Raw genomic sequence first — 21,121 nt, forward strand, 5'->3', positions numbered from 1 at the left:
CCCTGATCGGCCCTGCTCTGTGTGTGACAGGGGGCAGCGCCCCAACCCCCTGATCGGCCCTGCTCTGTGCATGACGGAGTCGCGCCTCAACCTCCCCATCGACCCTGCCTTGAGTGTGACAGGGGGCGGTGCCCCAACACCCCAATCGGCCCTACCCTGAGCGTGACTGAGGGTGGCATCACAACCTCCCAATCCGCCCTGTTCTGTGCATGACAGGGGGCAGCACCCCAATTCCCCAATCGGCCCTGCTCTGAGCCCGACCAGGGGCTGCACCTAGGGATTAGGCCTGCCCTCTGCCACCTGGGAGCAGGCCTAAGCCAGCAGGGCGTTATCTCCCGAGGGGTCCCAGACTGCGAGAGGGCACAGGCCAGGCTGAAGGACCCTCCCTCCCCCCCGAGTGCACAAATTTTTGTACACCGGGCCTCTAGTATCAGTATATGGCACCTCTATTCACCTAGTTACTCAAACCCCAAATATAGTTGTTAACCTAATTCCCTGATTTTCTCACCATGCCCTAATCCACCAACAAGTCCTTTGTCTTTACCTCCATAACATATCATAAATATGATCACTATTTTTCCTTTCTATTCATACTACCAACATAGTCCCAGTCACTGTCAGCTCTTACCTGGAATGTTACAATAGCTGGTCTCCCTTTTTCTATTCTTTGCACAATTCATTCCCTTCACAGCAACCAAATGGTGTTTAGAAAACACCAGTTTGCTCATGTCATCACCCCTTTAGTGACTTGCCTTTACACTTAAGTAAAATCCAGACTCCTAATTCAGGTTTATATAGTCTACATAGCTTATTTATTTGTCTAATCTTTCACAACACTCATTGCCTAGAAAACTCCAGCCCTTGCTCTTAATGCTTTTCTCCTAACTTGTTCAAATATTCATCACCTTCGGGTAGTAGATGTTCCTTTTGCTTAGAATGCTGTTTCTGACCTTCTTATGTCTGATTCCTTTTCATTATTCAGCTTTCTTGTCATTTCACATGGTACCCTTTCAGAGAGGTCTCCCTGACCAGGGTTTATAAAGTACAATAAAATTGTGGAATATACTTTCTAATTCAAATGTAATATAGAATCTAATAGTTTTAGGATTGAGTGGGACTTTATAGAAGATATTTTGTTCAGTTAGCTACTTAGAACAGAAATAACTTTTATAGTCCTTATTCAATCACTGTTCAAATATGTGACCTGTTATCTTCTTGGTTTAATAATTTTATAAAAAAATAACACTGGTATTTTTTTCATATAGGATTTCCGGGAAAAAAATACAGATCATATGCGCCCTGACATTGTAGCTCTTCTGAGAAGTAGCAAAAATGCATTTATCTCTGGGATGATTGGAATTGATCCTGTATCTGTTTTCCGATGGGCGGTTCTCCGAGCCTTTTTCAGGGCTATGGTTGCTTTCAGGGCAGCCGGGAAGAGACATATTCAGAGAAAAACTGGTAAGCAGTAGTATTAGTATTCTACCATGTTTCATTTTATAATTTTTTACTTCTCTAAGGAGACATAATAATCTTATGCCATTCTGTTTTATTACCATACCCTACCATCATGTTTCAGATATCATTTGTTCTGGTGAACTTCATATAATTGAATTAAATAGATATGTGATTTATATTTGTTATATGGGTTGTCATTTTTTATTAATAAACACCAATAAGAACGAGTGTAAAGCACCTGATATTTAGTAGGCACTCAGTAAAACATTGCTATGATTTTTAAACAAAAAGTGAAATTTAATTATTATTTAAGTATATAGAATTTGATATTGATATCTTTCTCTGCTTCTTATGTGATAGTTTTTACTAGAAATAAAACAATTTAATGTGGAAGCATAAATTAGGAGTCAGAAAATTAGATGGAGGTAGTGGAGATAGTAGAGATAACCTGACTTAGGTAATCAACCAAATGTCATCTTTTCTCTTGACTCATTTTGCAGCTATTAGCAGTATTTCTTGGAGTGCTACTGCTGCCTTTAAAATTGTGATGGTAAACTCAGATAATACATGCAAAGTATCGGTTTATGACTTTTTTTTATTTACTGGTTTTAGATAGGAAGTGGGGAGAGAGAGAAAGAAAAAGAAACATTGATTTGTTGTTCCACTTATTTATGCATTGTTTGATTCTTGTGTATGCCTTGACCAGGGATCGGACCTACATCCTTGGTGTATTGGCATGATGCTCTAACCAACTGAGCTACCCAGTCAGGGCTTTGAATTGTTAGGCCCCCCCCACTTACCCTTAACTCAGTTCATTGGATTTTACTTTGACATTTAGAAATGGTTAAAGCAGGTTTCTTTTTCTGTATGCCTCTTCCTTAAATCATAAAATATCCCGTTTCACATTCTGCGGGAGGGCATCTTCATAAGCTCTTGTTAACTACTGCAATCACACTATTGCCTGCTGTAGTTCTAGCCTTTGATAGACCATTGCTGTGTAGTGAGAATTTTATACGTAGTCATTTTCTGGCCAAAGTAACTTCAATAGAAGTGTGCTGGTTACACCTGTGTTTTTAGGACTCTGAGACTTATATGGCTTTTTGGCATGTGCACTACCAGTAAAACATTTTTCTTTAAATTAAATCTTTATTGTTCAGATTATTACAGTTGTTCCTCTTTTTTTCCTCCCATAGCTCCCCTCCACGTGGTTCCCCTCCCACCCTTCGCCCTCATCCCTCCCCCACTGTCCTCCTTCATAGGTGCACGATTTTTGTCCAGTCTCTTCCCCCATCCCCCACAACCCTTTCCCCCCAAGAATAGTCAGTCCACTCCCTTTCAATGCCCCTGATTCTATTGTAATCACCAGTTTATTCTGTTCATCAGATTATTTATTCACTTGATTTTTAGATTCACTTGTTGATAGATGTGTATTTGTTGTTCATTATTTGTATCTTTACCTTTTTCTTCTTCTTCCTCTTCTTAAAGATACCTTTCAGCATTTCATATAATACTGGTTTAGTGGTGATGAACCCCTTTAGCTTTTCCTTATCTGTGAAGCTCTTTATCTGACCTTCAATTCTGAATGATAGCTTTGCTGGATAAAGTAATCTTGGTTGTAGGTTCTTGGCATTCATCACTTTGAATATTTCTTGCCACTCCCTTCTGGCCTGCAAGGTTTCTGTTGAGAAATCAGCTGACAGTAGTATGGGTACTCCCTTGTAGGTAACTGACTGTCTTTCTCTTGCTGCTTTTAAGATTCTCTCTTTGTCTTTTGCTCTTGGCATTTTAATGATGATGTGTCTTGGTGTGGTCCTCTTTGGATTCCTTTTGTTTGGGGTTCTCTGCGCTTCCTGGACTTGTAAGTCTATTTCTTTGACCAGGAAGGGGAAGTTTTCTGTCATTATTTCTTCAAATAGGTTTTCAATATCTTGCTCTCTCTCTTCTTCTGGCACCCCTATAATTCTGATGTTGGTACGCTTGAAGCTGTCCCAGAGGCTCCTTACACTATCTTCGTATTTTTGGATTCTTTTTTCATTTTGCTTTTCTGGTTGGGTGTTTTTTCCTTCTTCATATTTCAAATCTTTGACTTGATTCTTGCGATCCTCTGGTCTGCTGTTGGGAGTCTGTATAATATTCTTTATTTCAGTCAGTGTATGCTTAATTTCTAGTTGATCCTTTATCACAACATCGAGGGTCTCACTAGATTTCTTGAGGGTCTCATTGAGTTTATCGGCGGTTTCTAGAAAATTCTTGAAAAACCTTAAAAGTGTGGTTTTGAACTCTATATCCAGTAGTTTGCTTTCCTCCATTTCTGTCATTTGTGTCCTGTTTCTTTGTCTCGGCATTTTTTATGCTTCGCTGTGTTGATAGAGTGGCTTTCTGTGCTAAGTGTCCGATAGGGCCCAGTGGCTCAGCCTCCTCAATTGCCTGAGGTAGACACTCTTGGTGAACCCCTTTGTGGGCTTTGTGCACAGTGTTGTTGTAGTTAAGCCTTGATTGTTGTAGGTAACACTGGGAGGAATTGACCTCCAGGCCAATTGGCTGTGAGAATCAGCTGTTTCTGCAGTGGGAGAACTGGCTCCTGGATCTCTAAGGAGGTGCTAATCTAGCCTCTGCCCTTGGCTACTCAGCAGAAGCCAGCTGTGAAGCAATGCAAGTTGCCCTGGGCCGTTGGGCCAGCTGCAGTTTGTTAAGTAATTTTCAGATTGCAAAGGGCCATGCCTTTCATATGCAAAAGCCTCAGTGCACGGCTGGGCGGGGCGGGGTCCCATGGGATCAACAGGGTGGAGCGAGCAGTTATGGCTGCTCTCAGTCCTGCCCTCAGAGGCCCTGGCAATCGCTGCGAGCACCCCTGAGAGAAAGCTGCCCTCGAGTTCCAATCGATGCCACACAGTCCCATTTCTGCCGTATTAGTCTGTGTCCCCAGAGACTCGCCTGGAACTGGAGCTCAGATCTTGAGACTCCCTCCCAATTGAAAAAGACAACCATGTCCTCAGCCACCAGCCCTCTCTGCATGCACCTCCGCACCTTTTTATTTTACTTCCACACCGCACCTCCTCTGAGTCTCAGTTTGCTTTTCTATTTCCTTCTAGTTGTAGAATTTCCACTCAGCCAGCCTTCCTGTGGTTCTGGATGAGGTCCGTTCCTTCTTTAGTTGTATTTTTGAAGTGGTTGTGCGAGGCCACAATTTCCGGTGTTTACCTATGCCGCCATCTTGGTTTCCCACCCCAATAAAACTTTTAAATTCAGCTTTGATATATTTCAAAAGAATAACTATATGGGAGGTTTTATTTCTAAAATGAGAGATTAAACTAACTGTATGAGTTTTCATTTTTCAGATTTTCATGTGTGTAAATTGGCCTTTGTAGATAAGGGAGAGTTATAGTTGTGTGTTTTTTTAAGTAAAAGGAATATCTTAAATTTTCTTTGCCTTTTGCAAAGTTATTTCTAAGAAGCTATCTTACAAAAAGGCTTAAGGCGAAGTGTTTTTCTTTTAATTTAAGGTATGTTTTATTTATACAATGGACATCAGTTTTGAAAAATTTAAAGTTGACTAAATATCCTGCTAAGATGTAACTAAGCAAAGAAACATTTCTTCTATTTACTGTTACATATATTCTTTTCTAAGAAGATTATTTACATTATATGCTCCTTTAGCATTTAAAATATTATTTGTGGAAACTGTATGTGTATAATAATTTATACAAAGACATTCAGTGTTACTAATGATCAACAGATCAAACCTGTATTACTTCTGCTTTCATAATTTCTGGATTCTTCTAGTTTTCTAATCTAGTTTTTTCTTCCTGGCCCATTTAGAGGTTTTATATAATAAACTCTCTTTGAAAATTTTTTTATTCTTGGACATAACATGCATACAAAAATGTGCACACACAAAAAATGTATAGCTCAGTGAATTGTCAGAAACGAAAACACCCTTGTAACTACCACCTAGGTTAAGAAAAAGAATATTACCAACACCCTAAACTTCCCCCTTGGAGAAAGTTTTTAAATTGTACTTCCTATAAAGGAAAAGAAGAGCCATAGTTTATTTGCGTTTTGAGCAATTGACTCAGCAGATATGTTATTGAGAATGATTGTATTACAGTGTATTACTGCCAGTGTCAGAGCATTTTTGCTCTTTCCACACCACTTTACCATCTACTATTTTCTGGTGTGTTTGAGGTAAAAGGATACCATAAAATTAGAAATTGTAGCATCACAAAATAAAAACTAACAGAATAACTAAAAATGAATTAAGTAGAAGATTCAGAACATTTATAAAGACTGTAAATAGTATGCAAACATATTAAAGTGAAACAGGAATTGGAGGTTATTTAAGCAGAAGCAGAATATATGGAAGGCAAAAGGTAACTAAATTCAGATCTTGAATGAGAATAAGAGGACAGTCAAGATCGTATTTCTAATGGAGAAAGAAGATGTAGACTGCAGAAGTATAGTATCACTTCTTTTGAGTTTGTCTTTATAAAAAATTTCAATGGAATCTTAGTTAATTGTCAACAGATATCCTTACAGTGATCCAAAAATCCTGGATTTTCAAAATTATATTTATTTATTTACTTAATATATTTTTATTGATTTTAGAGAGGAAGGGAGTGGGAGAGGGAGATAGAAACAACAATAATGAGAGAGAATCATCGATTGGCTGCCTCCTATATTCTCCACACTGGGGATCGAGGCTGCAACCTGGACCATGCACCAGTCCTCTATCCTATATAATAACAGGGTAATATGCAAATTGACCCTAATGGCAGAATGTCCAGAACAACCATTGGACCAGTCACTATGAGGTACACTGACCACCTCTTGGTTCCTTTCCCGGCCGGCAGGCTCTGATCGCCTGAATGTCACCCGCTGTGGGGCAAGGCTGGTAGCCGATGGGAACAACTGACCTCTTGGTCCCTTCCCCCAGTTGTCAAGCACCGATCACCCAATGGTGAATGGGGAACCCGGGGTGGGTGGCGACAGGGGGCGGGGCTGGCTGTGGGCAGCTGGGGAAGATGGTCCTGATCGCAGGGTACAGGCCTAGTGACTGTACCCGCGCATGAATTTCATGCCCTGGGCTTCCAGTACTAGTCTACACTAATAAAAGACAAGATGCAAATTGACCATACCTTTGCTATGTCTTAAGCCACGCCCACCAGCCAATCAGAGCGACTATGTGCAAATTAACCCAACCAAGATGGCGGCTGGCAGCCATGGAGCTGGAGCAAGCAGGAGGCTTGGTTGCCCCAATGATGGAGGAAGCCAAGCTTCCCGCCTGCCGCGGCGGCTCTGAGCTCCACTTAAAGCAACAAAGTTTCTATTATAGAAGGTAAATAAACCCTAGATACCTGCTTTCAGCTGGCTGTGGCCACGGAGCTGGAGCGAGCAGAAGACTTCCCTCCTGCCCGCCCTGGCCGGCTCTAAGCTCCTCTCAAGGCTACAAAGTTTCAATTATAGAAGGTAAATAAATCCCAGAATAAAAAAATAAAATAAAAAAGGAGAGGCTGGGAGCTTCCGTCGCCGGGGGGGCTTGGCCAGCCTGAAAACGGCCCTCAGCCCCTCACCCAGACTGGCCAGGCACCCCAGTGGACTCTCCACCCTAAAGGGGGTGTGGCCAGCCTGAAAACAGCCATCAGTCCCTCACCCAGGCTGGCCAAACCTCCATGGGGTGAGGGTCCCCACTGGGGGGGGGGGCCTTGACCAGCCTGCAAACAGCCATCAGCCCCTTACCCAGGCTGGCCAGGCACCCCAGTGGGGACCCCCACCCTGAAGGGGTTTGGTGAGCCTGAAAACAGCCCTCAGCCCCTCACCCAGGCTGGCCAGGCACCCCAGTGGGGACTGGGCAAGGCAGCCTGATTGACCCTGATAGCTGGCCAGGCCTAGGGTCCCCACCCATGAATGAATTCGTGCTCCAGGCCTCTAGTTAGAAATAAAAAAGCCACCATCTTAACTGCCACCACAAATTTGAAAGCAGGACCTAGGACATTAGTAGAAAAAGCATGAGTTCCTAGGCCTTAATCCCAGTTTGGAGAAAAAAGTCAGAACCTGGTGATGAGCTGTTGTTTGATTTTCTTAATTGTTCACAGAAGGAGCCTGCAGAAGGGTGGAAATAAAAAAGTGGCAAGACACTGGTGCTTCATTGTTCTCAGACTAGTGTCAGAGCTATAAACACCAGCATAACCATCATCAAAACCACTGAAGAAAATCTTTCTGGGAGCCAAAGCCATGAAGCCTTTAATAATTCAGATTCTGGTCATGAATTCCAAGAGGATTCTTCAAAGAAAAATGTATCATCAAATGCTTCTTGCACTAATCACAACCCATGATGGCAAATTACATGAACTATCTAAACTTCAGCTGGATAATCAACTGCTGAGGAATGAAGTTCAGTCTTTAACTAAAAAAAAATGGCCTCATGCCCTGGCCGATCGCACAGTGGTTAGAGCATCAGCACACACACTGAAGGGTTGTGGGTTTTATTCCTTCTCAAGGGCATGTACCTGGTTTGCAGGTTCGATGCTCAGGCCTGGTTGTGGCATGTGTGGGAGGCAACTGATCGATGTGTCTTTTTCCCTGTTCTCTCTTTCTCCCTTCCTCCCTTCCACTCTCTCTAAAAAGTCAATGGAAAAATGTTCTTGGGTGAGGATTAAGAGCAACAACAAAAAATGGCCTCATTATTCCTGGCCAGTTTGGCTCAGTGGATAGAGTGTCGGCCTGTGGACTCAAGGGTTCCAGGTTCGATTCCGGTCAAGGGCATGTACCTTGGTTGCGGGCACATCCCCAGTGGGGAGTGTGCAGGAGGTGGCTGATTGATGTTTCTCTCTCATCGATGTTTCTAACTCTCTATCCCTCTCCCTTCCTCTCTGTAAAAAATCAATAAAATATATTTTTTTAAAAATGGCCTCATTATTTCAAAGAGCCAAGGAAATTCAAGAAGAATGAAATAAAGCCAGAGCAAGAGTTGAAAGTGGAATGCTGACCATTCAGAGTGACTGAGTAACTCAAGAACTTTGAGCCCAAGTAGACAACCTGACTGAAGTTAGGGCTACAAAGGATTCCCAGCTGGCTGTACTAACAGTGAGAATCCAAGAAGCTGACCAGCTACTGAATTCTTGCACAAAAGCATTAGAAGCCTTACAGAGTGAAAAATCACAAGATCTGCATGAAGTGGATGCTACTCTGGAGAGCCAGGAGAGCTATCAAGTGAATGCAGAGTCAGCTTGCTACACACCTGAATAAATGGAAATGAAACGTGAATTTGACAGAAGCCATTACTCTGGCAGAAAGACAATACTCAGATGAGAAGAAGAAAGTTGATGAGCAGAAAATCAAAATGTGTAAGTCCAACTTGGAGTCCTTTAAGCAGGAACTGACTATAAGCAAAAAGCTACTAGAATACTTCAATCTACAGATAAGCTGATTAACAGCTTAAAAGAAGGATCTGGTTTTGAAGGCCTAGATAGCAGTACTGCTAAATAGCATGGAGCTAGAAGAACTTTGGCATGAAAAACAGATGCAAAGAGAAGAAATACAGAAGCTGATGGGTCAGATACATCAGCTGAGTTCTGATGGATATGGAGGCTCAGCAGGCCAGTGAAGCAGAATCAGCAAGAAGACAGCTATAGGATCTCCAAGACCAAGTAAATAGCTGGACATAAAGCATCTAAACAAGAACCAGAGGCAGAAGTGGACCGACAGAAGCAAGAATTCCACTACGTAGAAGATCTGTATTGAACAAAGAACAAATTGCAATGCAGAATTAAAAATTGAGAAGAAATTTAAAATCTCAGGAATCAGCTTACCAATAAAACTTTAAGCCAGTGATTTTCAATAGATATGCTGCAAGAATTTTAAAAACATGTAATACCTGACTGTTTAATCAGAGGCACTGACCTCTTTTCCCTTAGATGTCAAATAAAAAATGACAATAGCCAACACAACAATAGGCGGTTGGTGTGAATGAATAAAAATTATACCTATTAGTTTTTTGTCAGATTGGCAAAAAATATATTTTTTGGTGTGCTGCAAAATTTAAAAATTAGTTTGTGTGTGCTATGAGATGAAAAGGGTTGAAAATTGATGCCTGAGTTAGAAAATTGACTCCATCAGCTGACAGAGTCCCTCATCCAGAAGCAGACCATGCTGGAGAGTCTCAGCACAGTAAAGAACGTGTTGGTCTTCCAGCTGGAGCACCTAGAGCAGCAGATGAAATCTGCCACTGGAAGTGGTAGTAATGGGTCTTTTAGTAATCTGTCTGGAGTTGACAGTGGTGAAGGTACACATCTGTGAAACATTCCTGTTCTTTTTAATGACACAGAAACTAATCTGGCAGGAATGTATGTAAAAGTTCAAAAAGCTACTAGTTCAGTTGACCAATTTAGTATCCGTCCAGGAATTTTTTTTTCCAGAGATACCCTACAGTATGATTTTTTTTGTAATTCTATATATGGCTTTGCTTCACCTTTTTGTCATGATTGTTCTATTGACTTATACAATAGAAATGCACCATTACCAATCACTTGGCAAAAAAACTGAACCCAGTTGTTTAAATCAGCGGTTGCCAACCTTTCTGACCTCACGGACCACCAGTGGTCTGCTGACCACCGGTTGGCAACCACTGGTTTAAATGACTGGTTATCTTTTTTTAGACCTGGGGTCTGCAAAAGGGTCAATTGCCTAAAATCCCTGAGGAGGGTACAGAAGATTATTTTATCACTAAAAAAAACACAAAAAAACAAATTATCCAAACTAGACCAGGAACAAGCATGAGCAAGCACTAAATTAACCTGATTTTAAAAGGAAAGATAAACCGAAGAAATTATATACTTATATGTTTAGCCCATGGACATGAACAATAGGGTGGTGAAGACTCGGGGGGTCGGTAAGAGGTGGGTGTAGGAGGGTAAAGGGGCATGAATGGGAGACACCTGAAACACTGTCAACAACAACAAAACAAAAAACCTCAAAAAAAGTTTATGAGATCCCCTTAGAAAATAACTTCTACTGAAAATATACTTCTAAACTATCCTAGAAAGCCAAACCACTTTGACAGGGAGTTGGTACACACAGGAAACAGAAGGAATATCACTTTAAAGTTTGAAGTAGTATTATAGTCTGTAAAATAATGTTTAAAACAGTTAAATAGTTAGAAGAGGACATAGAAAACAGAATGAAAGAACAGAAAGGAAGTAAAAACTGAGACATGATGGTGTGAAACACTAAACAATCACAGATACAAAATTACCCATATCTAAATGGTATTGCCACAATTTGTTAGATAAAATAGAAAATAGAATACAGTGGCTGTGGTAATGTTGAGTGCGATTTCTTAACACATTGTTTGTGGGTGGGTAGTTTTTATCGCGTGCTAACAGGTGGCGTGGGCCATTTTTGTTAATTTTTTGTGCAAATGGCAACATTCAGTAAAATTACGATGACTTTAGTTTAGGTATTTATACGTTACCTGCATTCTACCGCTAGTCTATAAAAAACGTATTAATACGTGTCCCGCCCTCTACTGCACTGGTAGAAAGTATAAATACGTAAAACGTATAAATACGTTTCCTGCATACAATGTGTTAAAACTATGTAATAAATTAGAATTTTTAATATCTTGAACTTTTAATATACAGTACTTTAATACCATAATCATAATTCTCTGACTAGCAGATTATCAAGTTAACTACTGAAGGGTCTGAAAATCTGTTGTTAATTTTATAAATTACAGTTTGGGTGGAGTATAAATAGAACTCAATAGGTGTCCTTTTCTCAGAGGGTCTCCTCAACAAATATCTCCTCTCTGTCTAAACTACCCAAGCACAATGTAGTCTGAGCCTAAGAATTCTTTCTCCAGGCAGCCCATCAAGGGGAAAATCCTATCTAATAAAAGAAAAACATGGTAATTAGCCGTACCTCCGCTACGCTTCCAATTGGCTAATCAGGGCGATATGCAAATTAACTGCCAGCCAAGATGGCGGCCGACAGCCAAGCAGCTTGAAGGGAACATGAGGCTTGCTTGCTTCAGTGACAGAGGACTCCAGTGTTCCCCACTTGCCGCTGCCGGCCTCTGAGCTTGTAGTTTGAAACATTGTTACAAATATAGAAGCTAAACAAAACCCCAGAAACCTGCTTTCAGCCAGCCGGGATCTCAGAGCCGGAGTTGAAACAGTGTTTCGATTATAGAACCCAAACAAACCAGATACCTGCTTTCAGCAGCTGAGGCCTAAGAGCTGGAGCCAAGCCTCAGAGCTAAAGCTGGCCCAGAATTTTAAAAAAAGGAAAAAAAGGAGCGGTTGGGAGCTTCAGTCACCCGCCAGCCTGAAAACAGCACTCAGCCCCTCACCCAGACTGGCCAGGCACCCCAGTGGGGACCCCCACCCTGATCCAGGACACCCTGCAGGGCAAACCAGCTGGCCCCCACCCGTGCACCAGGCTTCTATCCTATATAGTAAAAGGGTAATATGCTCCCAGCACCTGGGAGCAAGGCCTCCCGGCACCGGGATCAGCATGACAGGGGCAGCGCCCAAAGCCCCTGATCGCCCTGCAGCTCTGTGTGTGAAAGGGGGCAGGGCCACAACCTCCCTATCCGCCCTGCTCTGTTCGTGACATGGGAAGGCACCCCAACCCCCTGATCAGCCCTGCTCTGTACCTGATAGGGGGGAGCTCCCTAACCCGCTGATTGCCCTGTGGCTCTGTGTATGACAGAATGCTGTGCTCCAACCCCCTGATAGGCCCTGCTCTGTGTTAGATAGGGTGCGGCGCCCCAACCCCTCCCCCCACGGGCCCTGCTCTGTGACGGGGTAGAGCCATAACCTCCCCATCGGCCCTGCCCTGAGTGTGACAGTGGCAGTGCCCCAACCCCCTAATCAGCCCTGCTCTGTGGGTGATAGAGAGCGGCACCCCATTGCCCCCCTCCCCACGGGCCCTTCTCTGTGTGTGACGGGGTAGAGCCATAACCTCCCCATCGGCCCTGCCGTGAGTGTGACAGGGGGCGGCGCCCCAACCCCCAAATCGGCCCTACCCTGAGCGTGACTGAGGGTGGCATCCCAACCTCCCAATCCGCCCTGCTCTGTGCATGACAGGGGGCGGCGCCCCAACTCCCCAGTCGGCCCTGCTCTGAGCCTGACCAGGGGCTGCACCTAGGGATTGGGCCTGCCCTCTGCCACCCGGGAGCAGGCCTAAGCCAGCAGGTCATTATCTCCCGAGGTGTCCCAGACTGTGAGTGGGCACAGGCCGGGCTGAGGGACCCCCCCCCCCCCCCGAGTGCACAAATTTTTGTGCACTGGGCCTCTAGTTATCTAATAAAGAGGGAATATGCTAATTGACCCTCACACTGTCGAAAAGATGGCACCCACAGCCAATAAGGAGGGAATATGCTAATTGACTGCCCTGCCCTCAAAGATGGCGGTGCCCAGTCCTCTCAGCCCCGCCAGGGTGGCAGGTGTGTGGCAAGGCTGGGCCCGTCCCCAGGCAGTCCCGGCCATTCTCTGTGCCTGCCTCCAGAGTCCCCCAGTCCCCTCAGCTGCCCAGCTGCCCAGGGACTCCCAAAGCTCAGGTAACCAGGGCAGGCCGAGGCTCGCGCTGTCAGCAGTGGCAGCAGTAGAGGTGTGATGGGGCATCGCCTTCCCTTGATCACCGGGTCTCCTCCTGCCCCGAGGTTTCCAGGATTGAGAGAAGGGCAGGCCGGGCTGAGGGACTCCCCCCCCCCCAGTGCATGAATTTTCATGCACCAGGCTTCTAGTCTGTATATGTGTGTTTGTGTGTGTGTTTTAGTGTGTATATATATATAGCCAGCGACTGAAACACTGTAATGACCAGAACAACCGGTCACTATGACACCTACTGTGGTCAGCGAACTGGCCCAAATGGGGTGGGGTTGGCTGGTCAACCACCTGCGGCCCCTCCCCACAGCCGGCCCGCTTCTGATTGGCCTCTCCCACCCCGATTGAGGCTGGGGCAGCTGGCCAACACCCCCGCGGCCCTTCCCCACGGCCAACCTGCCCTATTGCCTCCCTACCTCTATAGGAGGCGGGGCCTGCTGGCCAACCTCCTGAAGCCCCTCTCCCAGCTGGCCCCAACCCTGATTGGCCCCCACCACCCTGATCGGCCCTCAGCCCCTTCCCCTGGCCAGCCTGGCCCCTTATCGCTCCCCCACCCCAATAGGAGGTGGGGTCGGCTGGCCAACTTTCTATGGCCACTCCCCCCAGCCAGCCCCGCCCCTGATGGGCCCCCACCTCCCTGATCAGCCTGCAACCCCTCCTCCCAGCCAGCTCTGCCCCTGATTGGTCCCCCCCCCCCAACTCTGATCAGGGGCAGGGTCGACCAGCCTCCCACCATCTTCTCCTCCCAACAGTCCCAGCCCTGATCCGCCCTGATTGGGGCCAGGGCCAGCCGGACACCTCCTATGCACAAATTCATGCACTGGGCCTCTAGTCAATAATAATGTGCCATGATCGGCAATATAATCCAGGACCTTTAGTGTATGGGAGATCACTCCAACCAACTGAGGCACACCAGCTAGGGCAATAGCTGTCTCATTTTGAAACATTGAACATTTGCAACTATAGGCTCTCCTTTTTTGGTAGATAAGATAGTGCTTTATTAGCTTACCTATTTTTAGTATTGGATGTGAAAAAAAATATTCAAAGTCATTTTATTTTTAAAAGCCTGGTACTTATATGTATACTATTACCTTATCTTAGGCTCTAATAAAATTCCATTTCCTTAGCTTAAATGTAGATGCATATTCTCTGGATTTAGAAACTAAACCAAGCTTTGCAAACTTTTTTTAATACTCTGCCTCTGTTTAACTTTTTAAGAGTCTTCCTTTAGAACTATTCATAGGTAGTATTGCATTCTTAATTATACAGTCAACTAGAGGCCAGATGCACAGGTTTGTGCACCAGTGGGGTCTCTCGACCTGGCCTGAGGGGATAGTGGACCTCCATGTTACTACAGCCTGGCCTTACACACCAGCTTGGTGGGTTCCAGCTTCTGTCCACATTGATCCCACACTGCACCAAGTAGTGTGCAAAGTGGCAGGCGGCCGGGGAAGAGCCCGAGCCCTAGCAAGGTGCCATGCCACTCCTGCTCATCCCAGCCCAACTACGCATGCCGTCACTGCTTGATAGGCTCCCTGCCACTCTGCTGCAGTCTCTGCACGTTTGTCCTAGGGTGATATGAGTGCGGCGCCCATGACCACACAGCCACCGCTTGTCATTGCAGCCTTGTTCCTCACATGGCGCTGGAGAAGGGGCCATGGGCTCATGCCCAGTCAGTACGGATGGTGGTCCCAGATCCCGGTCCCAGTCCAGATGGGGGAGGGACGCGCAGGGGGAGTGTCCACGGGAGAGGCTTGCGCTTCCTCAGCTGTGCTTGCCAGCCATGAGCCTGTTGGTCAGCTGAGTGATGCTCCCACTGTGGGAGTGCACTGACCACTAGGGGGCAGCTCCTGTGTTAAGCATCTGCCCCCTGGTGGTCAGTGAGTGTTATAGCTACTGGTCGACTGGTTGCTTAGGCTTTTATATATACTAGGGGCCCAGTGCACAAATTTGTGCACCTTGAAAGGAACGGTGGGCCACGAGGCTGCGGTGGGCACATCCTCCCGGCCCCTCCTGCTGTGACCCCTGGTCTCCTGTCTGCCAGCAGCCCTGCTCCGCCGCTGCTGCTCCTACGTGCTGATGGCACAGAGTGATTGGGGTCAGCACCAGCAGCGGTTACGAGTGGGGCTGGCACCATCAGCGGGTGTGAGCAATGGCTGCCGGCCATGATCGCCCCTCAGGAGCAGGGGGAGATGGAGAAGCCCTAAGAGGCCATCAGGGCTGGCAGCCACTGCTCTCACCCGCTGATAGTGCTGAATGATCAGTGCTGGCACCTGGTGCCAGCAGCAGGTGCGAGTGACATGCGGGACATCAGTGAGTGGGAGCAAAGAATTTTCAGGAACCACCAGAAGCTCGCCCCGATGACAGTGACCAGCGCCTCACCTTGGTCTGGCGCCCCACTCACCTGCTCCACTATCCCACCGCAGCTGATGCCCACCATGTTCCATGCTCTGTTGCCCATGCTCACCATGTTCTGCACCTGCCCCCTGGTGGTCACCACACATCATAGTGACCGGTTGTTCGGTTGTTCCACTGTTTGGTCTATTTGCATATTAGCCTTTTATTATATAGGACTAGAGACCTTGTGCATGAAAATTCATGCATTTGTGGGGGAGGGTCCCTCAGCCTGGCCTGCAACCTCTCACAGTCCAGGTGCCCATGCGGGATGACCACCTGCTGGCATAGGCCCGCTTCCCCAGGAGATCGGCTCTAAGCTGGCAGTGAGACATCCCTCTGGCAGCCTGGGAGCCCTTGGGGGATGTCCAACTAACAGCTTAGGCCTTCTCCCCGCAGGATTGTTCGGTCGCTTAGGCTTTTATATATATACTAGAGGCCCAGTGCATAAAAATTTGTGCACTCAGTGGGGAGGGGGGGTCCCTCAGCCCGGTCTGTACCCTCTCTTAGTCTAGGACCGCTCAGGAGATAACGACCTGTTGGCTTAGGCCTGCTCCCGGGTGGCAGAGGGCAGGCCTAATTCCTAGGTGCAGCCCCTGGTCGGGCTCAGAGCAGGGCCGATTGGGGAGTTGGGGTGCCGCCCCGTCATGCAGAGCAGGGCAGATCGGGAGGTTGCGATGCCACCCTCTCACGCTCAGGGGAGGTCTGATTGGGGTGTTGGGGCACCGCCCCCTGTCACACTTAAGGCAGGGTCGATGGGGAGGGTGCGGTGCCACCACCTGTCATGCACAGAGCAGGGCCCATCAGGGGGGTTGGGGCTCCATACCCTGTCATGCACAGAGCAAGGTCAATCGGGGTATGGGAGCTCCCCCCTGTCACGCACAGAGCAGGGCCCATCGGGGGTTGGGGAGCTCCCAAATGTCATGCACAGAGCAGGGCCTATCAGGGAGTTGAGGAGCTCCCCCCATCACTCACAAAGTAGGGCCGATAGGGGAGTTGGCACACCGCCCGATCACACACAGAGCAGAGCGGATCAGGAGGTTGGGGTGCCGCACCCTGTCACACTCAGGGCAGGGCCGATAGGGAGGTTATGGCTCTACCCTGTCACACACAGAGCAGGGCCCATGGGGGGGTGTTGGGGTGCCGCACCCTGTCACACACAGAGCAGGGCCCATCAGGGGATTGGGACGCCGCACCCTGTGACACACAGAGCAGGGCCGATCAGGGGTTGGGGCACCGCAGCCTGTCACACACAGAGCCGCAGGGCAGTCAGGGGTTTGGGGAGCTCCCCCCTATCAGGCACAGAGCAGGGCTGATCAGGAAGTTGGGGCGCCTTCCCCTGTCACAAAGAGAGCAGGGTGGATAGGGCGGTTGTGGCCCCGCCTCCTGTCACACACACAGCCACAGGACGATCAGGGGGTTTGGAGGCTGACCCCTGTCACGCTGATCCCGTTGTTGGGAGGCATATTACCCTTTTACTATATAGGATAGAGACCTGGTGCACGGGTGGGGGACGTTTGGTTTGCCCTGAAGGGTGTCCTGGATCAGGGTGGGGGTCCCCACTGGGGTGCCTGGCCAGCCTGGATGAGGGGATGATGACTGTTTGCAGCTGGTCACACACCCTTCAGAGTGGGGGTCCCCACTGGGGAACCTGGCCAGTCTGGGTGAGGGGCTGAGGGCTGTTTTCAGGCTGGCGGGTGACTGAAGCTCCCAACTGCTCCTTTTCTTCTTTTTTTTTTCTGGGCCAGCTTTAGCTCTGAGGCTTGGCTCCAGCTCTTAGGCCTCGGCTGCTGAAAGCAGGTATCTGGTTTGTTTGGGTTCTATATTCGAAACATTGTTTCAACTCCAGCTCTGAGATCCCAGCTGGCTGAAAGCAGGTTTCTGGGGTTTTGTTTAGCTTCTATATTTGTAACAATGTTTCAAACTGCAAGCTCAGAGGCCAGCAGGCGCAGGCGGGGAACGTTGGTTTCCTCTGTCACTGAAGCAAGCAAGCCTCATGTTCGCTTCAAGCTGCCTGGCTGCCGGCCACCATCTTGGCTGGCAGTTAATTTGCATATCGCCCTGATTAGCCAATTGGAAGGGTAGCGGAGGTACGGCTAATTATCATGTTTCTCTTTTATTAGATAGTATGCACCAATGGAACTTCAGTCCATTGTTTAATTTCCCTCTCTCTGTTAGTCGGACATTCTTAGTGCTCCCGCAGAGGTGGGAGAGGCTCCCACCACTGCTGCTGTGCTCACCAGCCGTGAGTCTGGCTTCTGGCTGAGCAGTGCTCCCCCTGTTAAAGCGCACTTACCATCAGGGGGCAGCTCCTATGTTGTGCGTTTGCCCCCTGCTGGTCAGTGCAAGTTATAGCAACTGGTTGTTCTTCCGTTAGGGTCAATTTGCATATTACCCTTTTATTATATAGGATAGGATAGAGGTCTTGTGCTTGAATTCATGCACAGGTGGGGTCCCTCGTCCTGGTGGGTGATTGGTGCCATCTCGCCCAGTCCGGATTGCGGCTGGTTGGCTGGCGGGAGGGGCCGCAGGATGTTGACCAGCTGGTGGAGGTTAGCTGTGGGAGTGCACTGATCACCAAGCTATCTGACGGGAATTACCACGGGAGGTTGGCGGCCATGGGAGGTTGACTTGGCATTGGAGGTTGGCTGTGGGAGTGCACTGACCACCAGGGGGCAGCTCCTGTGTCGAGCGTCGCTCCCTGGTGATCAGTGTGCATCATAACAACCTGTTGATGTCTTGTTAAGTCATTCAGTCATTTGGTCACTTAGGCTTTTATATACTGTGTATATACATATCCCATGTTCAAAGGCTGTTAAATTGCGTTGTTTACCCATATCTTCAGAAAAAAATCACTTCTACTGTCATGGTAAATAACCTGCTTCCCTATTTATAATGGTCTGGCCCCCTAGCAACTTCAGTGTGAAATTATAGCTAATTTGCCTACAAAAGTCGGGTGGTAATAATAATCTGGCCACTCAGTGTATATTGATATGCACCAATGGAGCTTCAGTTCATTGTTTAATTTGCCTCTATTTGTTTACTATTCACTTTTGCTTTTCAAAGGCAATGTTCATAAATTTGAAGTTAATGGCATAAGTCTAGAGATCTTCTCTAAGTAAATGATACTTAAGCTCCTCCATACCTAGAAAGCCTGTATTCTCTTTTAAATTCATGTATTGCTTATATTTACAGTACTGAATCTCCCTGTCCTCTGCCGCCCCCCCCCCCCCCACACACACACATTATTGCTTGAGTGATCCATTTTTTCAGCAACAATAATCTGGGGCTTTGGCCCTTACCGAAAGTGCTCTCTTCCCTTTCCCACCAGTAGTTGATTCTGTCTCACTTTATAAGAATTGGTAGTGAAGTAGAGATTTTTTAGCTTATTTTAGCTTTATAAATATACAGAAGTGCTGCTGGGATTTCCTGCTCTGTGGTGCTTTCTTCCCACTCTTTCAACATTGACACACTTGTTAGAATTCCTACAAGTGTTGTTAATTGCAAGATATGTGATATAATTGTTTAACTTTTGATAATTTGTTTTGGGTAAATTTCTCTCTGGGGTTCATCAGTGTTTCTTGCATTGTTGCCACCTATATGCCAATTATATTTCAGACCTGATAAAAATGAGTCTATTTTTTTAAAAAAATCTAAACTGTACCAATTGTTTTTGAAAATTCCATACCAGTTGTATTTTAAATTCGAAATTTTTAGTATGATGCTAATTCACAACACTTTGAGTACTGAAAAGAATATTTTGATTACTAAAAAGGACCTTTAGTTTTTACTGTTATTGTTGTGTAATTTCGTCAAATTAATTGGAAAAATCATTCACCTTTAACTCATATCATTTGATACATTTTTTATATCCTCTAAGATAGTTGGCAGCATTGTCCTTGATTCTCAATTGGTTTGGGCTTATATAATGTCTTTTTCTTTTCTCCATTTTTTTTGTTTTTCTTTTGCTTCCTAAGGGCATGATGATACAGCGCCATGTGCAATTTTGAAAAGTATGGATAGTTTTAGCTTTCTCCAACACCCAGTCCATCAGAGGAGCTTAGAGATTCTGCAGAGGTGCAAGGAAGAGAAGTACAGTAAGGCTAAAAATCCTGATAAACTATATCATCATATATGCATTTGGAAATGGAAACCAGGAATATTCTATACCAGCGTGGGGCATAAATTATATAGGCAATATGACCTCCAGAATCCTTTGACCAGTCGGTCTCAGGATATTTTTAATGAAACTTTAGTTTTTTCTCTTAAAAAAGTCTATATACCTGTTCTTTTAATTTGAATGCCTGTTTGCCTGTGATCCTTGAGTTTTTAATTACATTTTGTTACAGACTCTGAATTGATTTTTCTTTTTGGCTCTAAAGTAGCTGAGTGGTGGGTAAAAATGAAAAGTGATTTTCTTTCCTGCTGATTTTTTTTTGAAGCTTTATTGAAATCTAATTGAGGTAAAACAAACTGCATGTAAAAGCATAAAGTTTGGTAAGTTTTTACATGTATATGTACCTGTGAAATCATCATTAACCACAAGATGATTAATATATCCAACACAACTACAATTTTCCCCTTGCAAATTCCTGCTGATTTTTATGTTTGCTTATAGTTGAATTTCAACATCAGCAGTGTTGCTTTAGTGTATCATTGGTAAATTGCTTATTTTGATTGCAGTCTTCCTATCAGACTTTCTTATGTCTGGTTTAGAGCAAAGCTACCACATTAATGTTTTGGCTTAAGGAAGAATAACAGAATCATAGTGGATGTTCTTTTTTCTTTTAATAACTTGGTGTAAAATGATGCTCTTGGTCTCCATTTCCTCATTTTCTATTTGTTATACTCCTTCGGCATAAAAATGGGTTCTTTTGCCTGTTGTGGGATTAGAGTTATTTGGCTAACTGAAATAATGAGAATAAAAAAATACTACAGAATACTTGATGCTTAACTCAGAAATTTGCATATAACGGATCTAAACTACTTACATTTTCTGTTGTAAGCTTTTTACAGTACACTACAGATACACTTTGCTAATTTCCCAGTTTTGTGATTGAAATTCCATGAAATTTTAGTATCCAATTATCAGTGAATGAAATTCCTAAAAGCAAATGTTATGTTTTTTTTCTTTCTTAAAAAAAAATATTTTTATTGATTTCAGAGAGGAAAGGAGAGGGAGAGAGAGATAGAAACATCAATGATAAAAGAGAATCATTGGTAGGCTGCCTCCTGCATGCCCCACACGGGGGATTGAGCCCACAACCTGGGTACCGTACCCTAACCGGAATCTAACCGTGACCTCCCTGGTTGATAGGTCGATGCTCAACCAGTGAGCCATGCCAGCCAGGCTATGAGTTTTTTTCTTTAGTTTTTCTTATTCTGTCTTCGTATAAGAAAACATGTAATGTATTTTGAAAAACATTATTTAAAATGTTTTCTCATTTAAAAAAGAACAGAGGTAAGTATTTCATGAAAAAAAGACATTTTTAAATGTTATTGTTAATTATTGCTATTATTTCTAAAAGGTATACAAGTCCTTATTCCATTTAACCACCTTTCTTTTTAAAATACTTTAATCTATGGGACATTGTTCAAAACAACCTATAGATCTTTGCTGGGTAGCTTAAATTAATTGTTTTTAACTTGTAAATAGTTGCAAG

At 45.3% G+C, this 21,121-nt stretch overlaps 1 protein-coding gene and 1 pseudogene across 13 annotated transcripts in view; both read left to right on the forward strand.

Moving 5' to 3' along the window:
• The window catches only part of MYO9A (myosin IXA), a 483,806-nt gene that overhangs the window by 265,540 nt on the left and 197,145 nt on the right, over nucleotides 1-21,121 (forward strand). For 11 of the 13 annotated variants that reach the window (XM_059658301.1, XM_059658294.1, XM_059658330.1 and 8 more), the window contains exons 14-15: nucleotides 1,266-1,461; nucleotides 19,436-19,555. In XM_059658301.1, the coding sequence (XP_059514284.1) occupies nucleotides 1,266-1,461; nucleotides 19,436-19,555 (316 nt within the window). The remainder of the gene's footprint in view (nucleotides 1-1,265; nucleotides 1,462-19,435; nucleotides 19,556-21,121) is intronic. The other 2 variants (XM_059658359.1, XM_059658368.1) reach the window with 1 other exon arrangement.
• Nucleotides 6,480-9,415, forward strand: LOC132228231 (golgin subfamily A member 5-like; annotated as a pseudogene).

Source organism: Myotis daubentonii, chromosome 1 (assembly GCF_963259705.1).
Source record: "Myotis daubentonii chromosome 1, mMyoDau2.1, whole genome shotgun sequence".
Classification (NCBI taxonomy): Eukaryota; Metazoa; Chordata; class Mammalia; order Chiroptera; family Vespertilionidae; genus Myotis; species Myotis daubentonii.